The following is a 14,094-nucleotide window of genomic DNA, read 5'->3' on the forward strand; positions in this document are numbered from 1 at the left end:
TACTATGTTGACTTTGTTTGTGTATGAAACGCCATCAAATACTGTGATTGTTTCTTCAGGGTAGGGTATAGGCAAAACAGACCTGTGTATATCACTGTTGTATGAATGCACTAAAAAAAATTTGGGGAACGAATGCATGAACTGATGTTCTGACCGGTTCTAACCGGTTCTGACCGGTCCTGGCCTGCTCTGGGTGCAGGTTCTGTTCTGGGGCCTGCGGGACCTGAAGCGGGTGAACCTGGCCCTGGTTGACCGACCCAGGGTGGACATCGAGTGTGCGGGGAAGGGGGTCCAGTCCGCCCTCATTCAGAACTACAAGAAGAACCCCAACTTTAGCACCCTGGTCAAGTGGTTCGAGGTGGTGAGTAGAACCCAGCGGAGAACACCTGAAACATTCTCAACTCAGCTCCCCTCTAGAACTATGGAACCCCTTAAGTCTGTAAGCTATTACACATGAGCTAGTTATAATACATGAGCTAGTTATAATACATGAGCTAGTTATAATACATGAGCTAGTTATAATACATGAGCTAGTTATAATACATGAGCTAGTTATAATGTATATACTGTACATAAGTTAGTTGGATGAATTGTGATATAAACAGTACTTAGGCTTTGCCATACTTTTGTGTGACTAAAGAGGGATTTGAACCTGTGACCCTAGCATGACCCCAGCTAAGTCACTGAGCTAAGGACCTCAGAACCTCAGAATGACGCCCCCGCTCGACCACGGCCCTCGAACCGCCTCCGCTGGCCCCTCTCTCCGTGACCTCTCACCCCTTGACCCCTGACCCCCCCCCCCCCCTCAGGACCTCCCGGAGAACGAGCTGCTGCACCCGCCCCTCAACATCCGTGTGGTGGACTGCCGGGCGTTCGGGCGCTTCACCCTGGTGGGCTCCCACGCCGTCACCAGCCTGCGTCGCTTCATCTACAGCCCCCCCGACAAGACGTCCAACCACTGGGCCAGCGCAGGTAGCCACCGCTGTCAAGGGACGAGGGGACGGAAGCAGTACTGACCTGTCTTAGAGTAATGGAGTATTTTGTAGTATGTGTGTTACTACCGTAGTAGTATGTTTTTTCCTCCATGAGGAAAGTCTTGGCTGTAATATTCAGTTATCATACTGTACGCTGCTTGATGTTAACAGTGTTGAGTAGCCTGTCTAGTTTGCTCCTGCGTGCTGATGATGATTGAACTCTAAAAACTGTCATTTTTTTCTCTCTGTGATTTCTGGTTTCCTCTCCTCCCGGATGAGTCCTGGCTGCTGTGTGTGCGCTGGAAATACCAGTCTGCGTTTCCTACGGGTCTCACTCACTTTGATGTTCTCTCTGCTTGCCCCTCCCCTTCCTGCTCTCTATCTCTCTCTCTCTCTCTCTCTCTCCTCCTATCCATCCCATGTTCTCTCTCTGTTTAATTATCCCCTTACCCAACCTACCTGGCCCCCCCTCTTCCCTCCTCTCCTTCTAAACCATCCTCCCTTCCTCCCTCTCCTCATCTCTCCGTCCTCCCCTGGGTGTCCTGTCCTGTCCCTCCACGGTTTGTCCTTGCCATCGTGACCCCTGACCCCCCCCCGCCCCTGACCCCTCAGCTAAACTGATGAACGGGTACATGGTCCAGACCAACGGGGGCTCCACCTCCTCGCCCCGCCCTAACGCCTCCCCCTACTCCCGAACCCCGCCCCCCGCCCTCTCTCGCCCCGCAGGGGACATCATCGTCAACATGGACGCCGAGACCTCGTTCAGGAAGATGGACACCGTGGTCAAGCTGGACGCTGTGAGGATTGAACCCGTGTGTGTGTGTGTGCGCGAGTGTGCGTGTGTGCGCGCGCGCGCATGTGTGTTTTGCCACTTCTCTTGTTTTTGTGTATATATGTGGCTCAAAAGGACAAAACTAAAGACTAAATGAAGAAGATGGTTTTACAACTTGTCCTTCATCTCATCGTGTGTGTGTGTGTGTGCGCGTGTGTGTGTGTGTGTGCGCAGATTGCGTTTCATTCACAAAGTGTGTAACTCTGTGTTGCTTTGTGACCCTCCCTGTAGACCTCTGACGCGGTAGTTAAAGTAGACATGGTGAGTAGTCATCCTGACCCCGCCCCCCCCTCGCAGCCATTGGTCAGCACACAGAAACCTACACCACAGCTTACCTGTAGCGACCTGCTAGCAGCGCTACCGTAGCTCTTCTATCACTCATCCCTCGTTCCGACAGAACGAAGAGGAGAAGGAGAAGAAGAAGAAGAAGAAGAAGAAAAAGAAAGGGGAGGAGGTGGAGGACGAGGAGCCGGACGAAAGCCTGCTGGACTGGTGGTCGAAATACTTCGCCTCCATAGAAACCATGATGGAGGTGTGTCCTATTCTGTTCTATTGCTCTCTACTCTGTTTTACTCTACTGATTAGGTTCAATTCTAATTGTTAATTAAACTAATTGTTAATTGAAGAGTCAATTAAAGTTCATTCTGTCCGCGGCGTTCTAATACGCGAGCCGTGCGGTATCGGCACCATGGCCGGTAGCCGTGTCGTTTTGACCGGGGGTCGGGGGCTGGACGGCGTCTGCCCCGCCCCGCGCCGTGGCGTGAAAGTTGTCGCTTCGTATCCCCCCCCTAGATCCTGCGCGCCCAGGAGGTGGCCCAGGCCGAGGCGGAGGAGCGGGAGGACCAGGAGATCGCCGCCGAGGGAGGCGGAGCAGGTAGCCCACCCACCGTCCGTCCGTCCGTCCCCACCCCGCCTGGACCTGTGAACCGCGGCGCCGCAGCGTCCGTGACCGCAAGCTGACCGTCCGTCCCGTCCCTGTGCATGCTGGGCCAGCGATGTGGCTTTGTTGAGACCTGGGCTTCATCTGAGATTGTCAACTTTCATGCTGATTGACATGTGGAGTGCTATGTCCATCCTCCTCCTCTCCCTCCTCCTCTCCCTCCTCCCCTTCCTCCTCCTCTCCCTCCTCCTCTTCCTCCTCCTCTCCCTCCTCCTCTCCCTCCTCCTCTCCCTCCTCCTCTTCCTCTTCCTCCTGCCTTTCCTCCACCTATTCCTCCTCCTCTCCCTCCGTGGCTTTGCCTCCACTTTCACCTCCACTCCTCCTCCTTCACTCATCCCCCCCCTCCCCCTTGGTTCAGAGGTCAAACCTGACGAGGTGTCTGGTAGAGCTCCCAGAGGGAAGGAGAGGAAGGAGAAGAAGAGCTCCAAGGACAAGAAGAAGAACCGCGACGGCGGAGGGGAGGGGCCAGAGAAGCGCCCGGCCAAGCCCCTAGTCGACGAGCTGGTGGTGGGTGTGGCTCTTCTGACTCTCTTGCTTGACATTACATTATTTTACATTACTTTATATTACATTACATAACATTATTTTACATTACATTACAGTGGATTATTTTATACAAAGTGACTTACAACAAGTGTATTCCACTTAGTAGTGAAGTGTACTACTACTCGCGTCTAAGAGTCTAATCTAGTGCTAAAGTAAAAGTGTTTTACTCATCATATTATCTATTATATTATATTATATATAGTGTCATCATTCAAACATGCATAGTATGTATGTGCAAGCACACACACACAGACACACACACAAGGACACACTGTCACACAGCAGGGACACACCTACACAGTGAGGACACACTCTCTCTCTCTCTCTCTCTCACACACACACACACAATGAGACAAACATGTTCACACACGTGTGTGTGTGTGTGTGTGTGTGTGTGTGTGTGTGTGTGAGAGTAGGTGTATAACAAGGAGCTGGAGAGCGAGTTTGGGGACTTCGAGGACTGGCTCCACACCTTCAACCTGTACAGGGGGAAGGCCGGGGACGATGACGAGCACGCGCTGGACGACGACCGCATCGTGGGCAGGTACAAGGTACGGGACCGCCGCCTCACGGCGAGCGCCGTCACCCCACGAGAGAGAGAGAGACACCCATAATATGCAGTCTCAGAAGTAAAGAGATCTATGTAGAACCGTTTGTCCCTGTAGGAGAACCCTCTGAAGAAAGGTCCAGGATAGAACCATTTCCAAGTACCTTAGAACCCTGCCTCCATAAAGAACCCTGTAAATCTAGTACCCAAAATTGTTCCATCTGTACAGCATATGAATGTGTTGTGTCCGTTAAATGATAAGGTTGTTGGTTCTGTCTCTGACCTTTGACCTAGGGTTCCCTGTGCATGTACAAGCTCCCTCTCTCTGACGAGATCACCAGGGAGGCGGGCTACGACCCCAACATGGGCATGTTCCAGAGCATCCCCCACAACGACCCCATCAACGTGCTCGTCCGCGTCTACGTGGTCAGGGTGAGTGACCTCTTGGCTTTTTTTTAACATTCGAACCCTGACCCCCGATGACCCGGGGCGCATGTGATTACCCCTGACCTCTCCCCCCAGGCCACTGACCTCCACCCTGCTGACATAAACGGGAAAGCCGACCCCTACGTCGTCATCAGGCTGGGCAAGTCAGAGCTGAAGGACAAAGAGAACTACATTTCCAAGCAGCTCAACCCCGTCTTTGGCAAGTGAGTGTATGGAGCGAAGATCACTTCCTGTAGTCCTAATATGATTTAGGAAGTGTAGAAACTAAAGACCCCAAACACGGCTCTTTTCTTCATAGTTCCCTGTCTGCTCTTTCTTTTCTCACCCTTTTTTTCCCTCCGCTCTCAATGTCCTCCCCTGTTCTCTCTCTCTTTCTCTCTCTCTTTCTATTTCTCTTTCTCTCTCTTTCTATTGCTTTCTCTCTTTCTTCTTTCTCTCTTTCTTTCTCTCTCTCTTTCTTCTGTCTCTCTCTTTCTCTCTTTCTTTCTTCTGTCTCTCTCTCTCTGTATCTCTCTCTCTCTCTCTCTCTCTCCCCCAGGTCATTTGACATCGAGGCCACCTTCCCCATGGAGTCCATGTTGACCGTGTCAGTGTACGACTGGGACCTGGTTGGCACCGACGACCTGATCGGCGAGACCAAGATAGACCTGGAGAACCGCTACTACAGCAAGCACAGGGCCACCTGCGGCATCAACAGCACCTACTCTGTGTGAGTGTGTGTGTGTGTGGGGGGGGTGGCATGTGTGTGAGTGTGTGTGTGTGTGTGTGGGTGCGCGCGCGCGTCTCCAATCCTTAAATCACCATTGACCTTTACCCGTCCTTCCGTCCTCGGCTAGCCAAGGTTACAACGCGTGGCGCGACCCCATGCGTCCGACCCAGATCCTGTCCCGGCTGTGCAAGGAGGGGAAGCTGGACGGGCCTCACTACGGGCCGGGCGGCCGGGTCAAGGTGGCCAACCGCGTCTTCCTGGGTCCCACCGAGATCGACGACGAGAGCGGTAGGTCAGAGAAACACACACACAACAGCGCCGGCTAGCTCCCGGCTAGCTAGCTAGCTCTGCGTTAGCTCCGTTTACTAAACGCGGCTTTTGTGACCGAGAATGTTTGGGCGGAGTCTAGTACAGCAGCTGCAGCATCTCGCAATGCAGTGTTAGTTTAACTTGCCGGGGCTAGGGGGCGCTGTTTCACACACCGTGGATCAGGGCTTTAAGACCTCCCGCTCTCCACCAATTAGCATCCAGTAGAAGTGTCGAAGCGAGGTCATTAGCTGGAAGACAGCACATGCAAACTGCATGTAGTTGTGTTGATTGTGGATGAGGAGAGTCCCACCCCCCATTCAGTGGGCGGTTCAAATCCCGGCTCCTCCTGTCCACATGTCGAAGAGTTCTTGGGCAAGACACTAAAACCCAAATTGTTCCCAATGAGCAGGCTGGCACCTCGCATGGCAGCTGCCGCCATTGGTGTGTGAATGGGTGAATGAGAGGCCATTGTAAAACGCTATGTGCTGTCCCTTTACCTTACATATGTAAATAATATACCATGTATTATTAATGTCATTATCGACGGCTGTGTTCTGTTCCTCCTGGTTCCTCCTGGTTCCTCTCCTGCTGGTCTCGTTGTTCCTCCTGGGTTCTCCTGGTTCCTCCTGGTTCCTCTCCTGCTGGTCTCGTTGTTCCTTCTGGTTCCTCCTGGTTCCTCCTGGTTCCTGTCCTGCTGGTCTCGTTGTTCCTCCTGGTTCCTCTCCTGCTGGTCTCGTCCCCGCGGCCCCCCAGGCCTGAAGAAGCAGACGGAGGAGCACCTGGCGCTGACGGTGCTGACCCACTGGGAGGAGATCCCCAGGGTTGGCTGCAGGCTGATCCCTGAGCACGTGGAGACCAGGCCCCTGCTCAACCCTGACAAGCCCGGCATAGAGCAGGTGTGGAGGCCAGGCACATGCACACACACGCGCGCACGCGCGCACACACACACACACACACACACACACACACACACACACACACACACGCAAACGCACAGACACACACACGCACGCACACACACACACACACACACACACGCACACACACACATCCATGGATTCATAAACATACACACACACGCGCACACACACACACACACACACACACACATCCATGGATGCATACACACACACACACACACACACACACAAACATGCACTTAGAATGACGGAAGTTGTAACCTGTGTGTGTGTGTGCGCGTGTGTGTGACCCCTCCTCACAGGGGCGTATTGAGATGTGGGTGGACATGTTCCCTATGGACATGCCAGCGCCTGGACCCGCCATCGACATAGCGCCACGGAAACCAAAGAGGTATGACTCCGCCCCTCACAACAGAACACAAATTATGGGATGTCTATTCAGGATAAGCAATAGACAAGAAGTACTATTCTGACCCTTACCTCTTAGCACATGGTATTTATTTGCTTTTACACTTTTACTTAAGCACTATAAGCTCTTATATGCTTGTTTAGAAACGAGATGCACTTATAGTATGCTTTCTGGCTGAATGCACTTATTGTAAGTCACTTTGGAAAGCGTCTGATAAATGATTGTAATGTACTGTTATGCCGAAAGAGTGTCGATGTCATATAACATGATTTATTTGCCTTGTATCGAGTGTACTATATTTTAACTTCTGTCATAAATCAACTGAACTTGTAGTTTTTAACCCTCAGGTGCACTGTGGTGAGTTATGATCCCCAGATTTAGCTCAGACTATGAAAGCAGTCCAACTGTGTGTGTGTGTGTGTGTGTGTGTGTGTGTGTTTGTGTTTGTACTGTATGTGTGTGTTGCTTCCTCCCTCCTGCCTGCCAGATATGAGCTCAGGGTGATTATATGGAACACAGATGAAGTAATACTGGAAGATGATGATTACTTCACTGGGGAAAAGTCCAGTGACATATTTGTCCGGGGGTAGGTACAGAGGGACGCGCGGCGCTTGGCCCCGCCCCCCCCCCCCCTCCTCCCCCTCGTGCCTGTGAACCGTGTAGTGCGGCGTGCGTTTTTATTTATTTTTTAGCATTAATCATTTTTCTGTTGTTTTTTGTTCTTTCCGTGTTTGTGTGTGTGTGTCGTGTTTTGTGTGTTTTCGTTTGTGGTGTCTCCTGTCGCCCCCTCCCCCTCCTCCTCTCTCTCTCTCTCTCTCTCTCTCTCTCCGGTCTCGTCTGCGTCTAGCTTTGAGCTCCGTGTTGTCATTTGGAACACGGATGACGTTATTCTAGAGGACGATGCTTTCATGACAGGAGAGAAGATGTCTGACATCTATGTCAGGGGGTAAAGACAGACACACTCCCATCATTGCATGGCACCGTTCAAGCTCCTCCCCCTCCTCACCCCCCCTGCTCCCACGCCCAACTGGCGCACAGATCTACCCCCGCCCCTCACCTCCCCCAGCCCTCCAATCAGCACGCAGTATCCCACGGTGACAGAAAGGGACCAATCAGGACCATACCACTTAAACAGACTTGTCAAACAAATCATTTGCAGGTTGAATATGGGCTACAGTGGATAGTGTTATTAATTTTGGGAGATATTTAGGAAGATTAAGGATTAGACCTTGTGTAATAGCGTCTTTGCTATATACATTTAAATGGTATGGTCCTGTGTTCCTATAGCCACTGTCTATTGGGCAGGGGTTTAAATCACTCAGAACTAAGAAGACATTTGATCTCTTGCATGAAAGCATAAGTGTGCATGCTGGTTCAAAATATACATTTTTGTATTTGCAATATCATCTCATTTGCAGCTTCATACTGATGCAGTTTCTGATGTTTCAATCTCTGACGCCACCACGTTAGAGACATTCTCATTGGCTGAGGCTCCTTCCTTCCTGCTTCTCTAAGCCCCGCCCTCCCGACCCTCACCTACCTCTGCCCGCTTGGCACCATCAGCACAGGCTGGCATGGCAACGACGCCAGCCGTCAGGTCACCTGATCATGGCCAAGATGGCGACTGCGCCATCACGTTTCCCATTGTAGCCAGTGTAGAGCTCCCCTCTTGTGTCGCTAAACCCCTAAACCCCCTGAACCCCACCTCGAACCCAACTCCTCACTGCCATCTCAAATATTTTGCCCCTTCTCTTCATATAGGGCAAATGCATACAGTAGAGAATATTCACACAGTAAATGATTGATGAAACTACTACCCACTGAGCAAAGACACGTCTAAAAGACGTCTTTTAGATGTCTTTTTTGGACGTCCAAAGACATCCAATTAGGAGCCAGAATGAATTTTTTTTTAACGTTCAGATATTGGACCCGTTTTGCACATCCACAGACGTCTTAGAGGGGTCCAAGCCAGACGTTTGAATATTGAGGGGTCCAGCAGATGTACAAATGGGGTTCTGGACCGACGGACGTTATTAAGACATGATCTGAACGTCTCCCTGACGTTGCGTGTTTGCTGGGTAACCATGGTTATACAGGCCAGTAGTGACAGCATCCTCCCTTGTCAAGTAGCCCATAGCTTCCCTATCTCAGCTTTTCTGTTAGTGATTCAGAAGTGAGAAAACCCCCTCCTCCCGTTCCGCCTGACTAAAGGATGAAAGACGGTCTAACTCGTCCGCTGATGAGAGAAGAGCCTGCTGCCGTGCCACGCCCCTGCTTGCCGGCGTCCTCCTTCCCCTCCTCCTCCCTCTCCTCCTCCTCCTCCTCCCCAGGGCGGCCGGTCAGAAACGCACAGCTATGATGACCGAGGCTTTAGAGAGACTTTGCTCTCCTTCTCATAAAGCAAGCGTTGTGTGTGTGCACGGTATTTGAAAAACGTGACTCTCCAACAGCAACTCAGACTCATTTTGTAGCGTTCAGGACCAGTTATAATAGACAGTGCATCCTAGTACATCCTAGTACGTCCTAGTACATCCTAGTACATAGTCCTATAATGGGGGGGATCTAACAAGGCCATAGGTACTGGGATATCGCATATGAATCAGTGAATCACAATAAATGACTGATTAGTTATTGGAGGGTTACATTGTGTTTTAATTTCTACGTATGAACGCTGATTATTAGATTTAATAGACTCCACCTATACTAGAAACTAATGATCAAATGATCAATAAGACTCTTAAATCACTAACTGCTGATCTTAAAACCAGACTCCACTGCTTTCTTCACTTCCATCCCAAACGCATGAAATCAACATTCAGTAACACTAGTCCCATAACACAGCCAATTCCCTGCACTGCCTCCCCTCGTGCCGAACCGTCTGTGACCTCTCTGTCTCTCTCTCTGACCCCTGGACCCCCCCCCGCCCCCGCCCCCCCCCCCAGGTGGCTGAAGGGACAGCAGGAGGACAAGCAGGACACGGACGTCCACTACCACTCGCTGACCGGCGAGGGAAACTTCAACTGGCGCTTCGTCTTCCCGTTCGACTACCTGCGGGCGGAGGAGAAGATCGTCATCTCCAAGAAGGAGTCCATGTTCTCCTGGGACGAGACGGAGTACAAGATCCCCGCCCGCCTCACCATGCAGGTGTGGGACGCCGACCACTTCTCCGCGGACGACTTCCTGGGTACGGCCTAACCGCCGACGCTTCACGCCGCGTCCCCCCGTTCGGCCTCGGTCGGGCGTTCACGCGACGTCTGTTTGACCTCGGTCTAACGTTCACGCAATGTTCATTCAACTTTGGGTTTGAATCGCTCTCACTGCCTCCCTACTTTTCAGTATTAGCGGCCATATTTCAGTGTGAAGGCTCAGCTTGACCACTGACTCGAAACAAATTCTGGTCAAAGTTGTTGAGTTTCGTTGTCTTTTGTCATTGTCCTTATTTAGCTCTGCGTTGTGTTTTGATGACAATAAAAGACGGCCCCCAATCTCACAAAATACCACACAGTCCAGTGTCTCCTTTCTCGGGTGTATCCCAAATGAATCTCTCCAACACGGGATTTGAGCCTCAAGCAAAAGTGGTTTATTACAGAAGGTTTAAATACAAAAGACAATGGCATGGTCTAATGCACAGGTGACCTGTCTGTATGCTGTCTGGACCCAAATCAAAGCATTGGTCTCGTTGCAACGTTCTTATGTGGTTTGAGTGTCCCCCCTCCCTCGTCTCTTCTCCGATAAGACCGTCTCTCTGGTCTCTTCTGTGACCTTGTTTTGGTCAAGTTAACCTTCGGCGCCTCGGCGCCCAGGCCTTTATCTCTAACCACAACAACGGTGTTTGGCACAGAGTGTACCAACCATGGGATGTCTTTATCTCATAAGTCTATGGAAGAGGGACACCGTTTCTTACCGAAAACTCAAGCCGACAGCCATACTCAGAGGTCAATCATCATAATTAGGAAATAGCTAACAGGATCATATTAAAAGGCATTTCTCTGAAAATCAACCATATTCAGCAAAGTGTAGTAAAGTCTTAGCCTCCCTTAGCAAAGTCTAAGTGAAGTGGACCGAAATACCGTGAACTTAAAGCGATACTTTTAAAAAATGTGGCCGAGTCTCATTTACTACTTGGCCATGACGTTGTTGATGCATAGAGACCTTTTTCAGCTGATTCCACGCTGTCCTTCTCTGTGTGCGTACACGTTATGCTAACGCTAGCGCAAACCACTGCTAACCAGCTAGCATGCGCTAATTCCTGCACCGTCCCTTTAACGTCTTGCGCTGCCCTCTCTCTCCTCGCAGGCGCCATAGAGCTGGACCTGAACCGCTTCCCCCGCGGGGCCAAGACGGCCAAGCAGTGCTCCATCGACATGGTCCGCAACGAGCAGGACCTGCCCACCATCTCCATCTTCAAGCAGAAGAGGGTCAAGGGCTGGTGGCCGTTCGTGGCCCGCGACGAGAACGACGACATGGAGCTCACGGTCAGGACGCACGCGCACACACACACACACACTCATACACACACACACACACACACACACACACTCATACACACACAGATGCAAACATGCGCATCCAAATACACACACACAGATGCAAACATGCACATCGAAACACACGCGTACACTGATATGCACACACACACAGATGCAAACATGCACGTCCAAACACACACACACACACGTGTACACTGAAATGCACACACACACACACACATGCAAACATGCACATCCAAACACACACACACACGTACACCTATATGCACACACACACACACAGATGCAAGCACGCACATCCAAACGCACACGCACACCTATATGCACACAGACACACACACACACAGATGCAAACACGCACATCCAAACACACACGTAAACCGATACATACACACACACACACCACACACACTTCATGGTATGTAGTGTTTGTGTTGCGGCAGGGTAAAGTGGAGGCGGAGATTCATCTGATGACGGCGGAGGAGGCGGAGAAGAGTCCGGTCGGACTCGGACGCAACGAGCCCGACCCTCTGGAGAAACCAAAGTAAGATGTGCCCCCGTCTAGATCAGAACACACACACTAGGGATGCAACGGTTACCAGTTTCGTGGTAAAACCACGGTGAAAATTCCGGTTTCAAAATTAATTATCATTAAAACCGTGTTTGATTACCGCGCTTTGAATAACCACGGTAAATCCTACCATAGACATACCGTCCGACGTCATTGGCCGGGTTTCCTGAACGAGTTAAGAAGCACTTAACTCCAAAGTACTTCTTAACTCCCATACAAAGGGTTGCTTAAGAACGGTTCCTTAAGAAGGTTCTTTATCGGCTACGCCTCACCTTCTCCCGTACTCGTTCCTCCGACGCGGTCTCTCTTCGCCACCGAAACGCCGCCCACTCGCTCTCACTCGCTCTGTTTCTCCTCCTCCCGTCATCTCTTCACCCGTCTCCTCCTTCCGTTCCCTGACCTCCCTCTTTTCCTCCGCGTCTCTCCCCTTCCCTTCTGTCACGGATCTATCCCTCCATCTCCACCTCCCTCCATCTCCACCTCCCTCCATCTCTACCTCCCTCCATCTCTACCCCCCCCCCCCTCCCCCCCCCTCGTCTCAAGCCGCCCGGACGCCAGCCTCATGTGGTTCCTGCGCCCGCTGCGATCCCTCTGCCACTTCCTGTGGCACAACTACCGCTGGCCGATCCTGAAGGGCGCTGGCGCTGCTGCTGCTGGCCGCCATGCTGGCCCTCTTCCTCTACGCCTTCCCCGGATACCTGGTCAAGAAGATGCTGAGGGCCTGAGGCGGCGCCCCCTGCTGGTACCTCCTACCCCCTCTCTGGTCCCCAACCTGCCCACCCCCCCGCCCTCTCCTACTTCCCGCTCCCTCTCTTACCTCTCTGTCCCTCTCGCCGTGCCCCTCTCTCACTCTGTTTTGGATACCTGGTCAAGAAGCTGATGGGCGCCGGAGGGGAGGGAGAGGAGGAGGGAGAGGAGGAGGGAGAGGAGAGGAGGAGGGAGAGGAGAGGAGGAGGGAGAGGAGGAGGGGAGAGGAGGAGGGAGAGGGAGAGCGGAGGAGAGGGCTGGAGCCCCCTGTCCCACTCCTCTCGTTATCCCTCCTCTCCTCCCCTTCCGTTTCTCTCTCCCTCTCTCTGTCCCTCCCTCTGTTTCTCTCTCTCTCTCTCTCTCCCTTTCTCATCTTCTTTCTATTCTCTCCATCCCTCCCCTGGTTTTTTCTCTCTCTCTCCATTAGTCTTCTTTCTACTCTCTCTCTCTCTCTCTCTCTCTCCGTCCTTTGCTTTCCGTTCTTATTCAGCTTGTCCTCTCCTCCTCTTCCTGCTGGTATATGCCCCCCCTCCTCTCCGCCATCCCATAATATACCATCCCATAATATACCATCCGAGTCGTCGCGGCGGCCACAACGACGTGTTTTCCTGTCGGCTAGCGGACATCATCCCACCTCTCGTCCATCTGACCTCCACGTTGCCATCGTCCAGAGAATGCGTCTGTGCTTTTAGTCTCTGTAGTCCTCTGTGCTTGTGGAGAGCAGAGCTGACCGCTCTACCCTCCCATGTTGACATGTTTAGATTTCCATCTACAAAGATTTGCTAACCACTAACGCCTGCTTTGCTCTGTCTCTCCGTAATGTGCCTTTCTCTCTCTCTCTCTCTCTCTCTCCCTCCCTCCCTCCCTCCCTCCCTCCTCTCTCTCTCTCTCTCTCTCTCTCTCTCTCTCTCTCCCTCCCTCCCTCCCTCCCTCCCTCCCTCCCTCCCCCTCCCTCTCCCTCCCTCTCTCCCTCCCTCTCTCTCTCCCTCCCTCTCTCTCTCTCTCCCTCCCTCCCTCCCTCCCTCTCTCTCTCTCTCTCTCTCTCTTAAAACCCCCCGCCCCAAACGTCTCCCAATCACCCCCCCCTAGTCGTCCAGACACCACCTTCCTGTGGTTCCTGAGTCCCCTGAAGGCCGTCCGCTACCTGGTCTGCAATCGCTACAAGTGGCTGATCATCAAGATGGTTCTGGCCCTGCTGCTGCTGGTCATGCTGGGCCTCTTCCTCTACAGCATGCCGGGATACCTGGTCAAGAAGCTGCTGGGGGCCTGAGGGAGGGGAGGGGAGAGAAGGAGGGAGGGGAGGGGAGAGAAGGAGGGGAGGGGAGGGGATAGAAGGAGAGGGGAGGGGAGGCAGGGGAGGGGAGGGGAGGGAGGGGAGAGGGGAGGGGAGGGAGGGGAGAGGGGAGGGAGGAGGGAGAGGGGAGGGGAGAGAAAGGAGGAGAGGAGGAGGGAGAGGAGAGCGGAGGAGAGGGTTGGAGCCCCCTGTCCCAGTCTCACCCTCCCAGTCATCTAGTTTTAAGATGGCTGAAGGAGGGAGGGAGGGAGGGATGGAGGGAGGGAGGGTGAAGGAGAAGAGGATAGGAGAGTCAAGATGGTCCCACTGCCGCCTCCTATCCTCAGCCCCCTCCCCTGGGCAGTGCTGCTGAGGACTCC

At 52.5% G+C, this 14,094-nt stretch overlaps 1 protein-coding gene across 1 annotated transcript in view; it reads left to right on the plus strand.

Annotated features, from left to right (window-relative positions):
- Positions 1 to 13,711, plus strand: part of otofa (otoferlin a) — a gene marked incomplete at both ends in the record, with an annotated part of 68,062 nt that extends 54,351 nt beyond the window's left edge. Inside the window, 18 exons of the mRNA XM_084454036.1 lie at positions 200 to 361; positions 810 to 972; positions 1,701 to 1,771; positions 2,038 to 2,067; positions 2,204 to 2,338; positions 2,599 to 2,751; positions 3,709 to 3,843; positions 4,134 to 4,271; positions 4,362 to 4,489; positions 4,825 to 4,995; positions 5,123 to 5,283; positions 6,058 to 6,200; positions 6,527 to 6,615; positions 7,121 to 7,219; positions 9,576 to 9,817; positions 10,930 to 11,108; positions 11,567 to 11,667; positions 13,531 to 13,711. Of these exons, the coding sequence (XP_084310162.1) occupies positions 200 to 361; positions 810 to 972; positions 1,701 to 1,771; positions 2,038 to 2,067; positions 2,204 to 2,338; positions 2,599 to 2,751; positions 3,709 to 3,843; positions 4,134 to 4,271; positions 4,362 to 4,489; positions 4,825 to 4,995; positions 5,123 to 5,283; positions 6,058 to 6,200; positions 6,527 to 6,615; positions 7,121 to 7,219; positions 9,576 to 9,817; positions 10,930 to 11,108; positions 11,567 to 11,667; positions 13,531 to 13,711 (2,481 nt within the window). The remainder of the gene's footprint in view (positions 1 to 199; positions 362 to 809; positions 973 to 1,700; positions 1,772 to 2,037; positions 2,068 to 2,203; positions 2,339 to 2,598; positions 2,752 to 3,708; positions 3,844 to 4,133; positions 4,272 to 4,361; positions 4,490 to 4,824; positions 4,996 to 5,122; positions 5,284 to 6,057; positions 6,201 to 6,526; positions 6,616 to 7,120; positions 7,220 to 9,575; positions 9,818 to 10,929; positions 11,109 to 11,566; positions 11,668 to 13,530) is intronic.
- Positions 13,712 to 14,094: the final 383 nt, after the last annotated feature.

This window comes from Borostomias antarcticus (genome assembly GCF_949987555.1).
Source record: "Borostomias antarcticus genome assembly, chromosome: 19".
Classification (NCBI taxonomy): Eukaryota; Metazoa; Chordata; class Actinopteri; order Stomiiformes; family Stomiidae; genus Borostomias; species Borostomias antarcticus.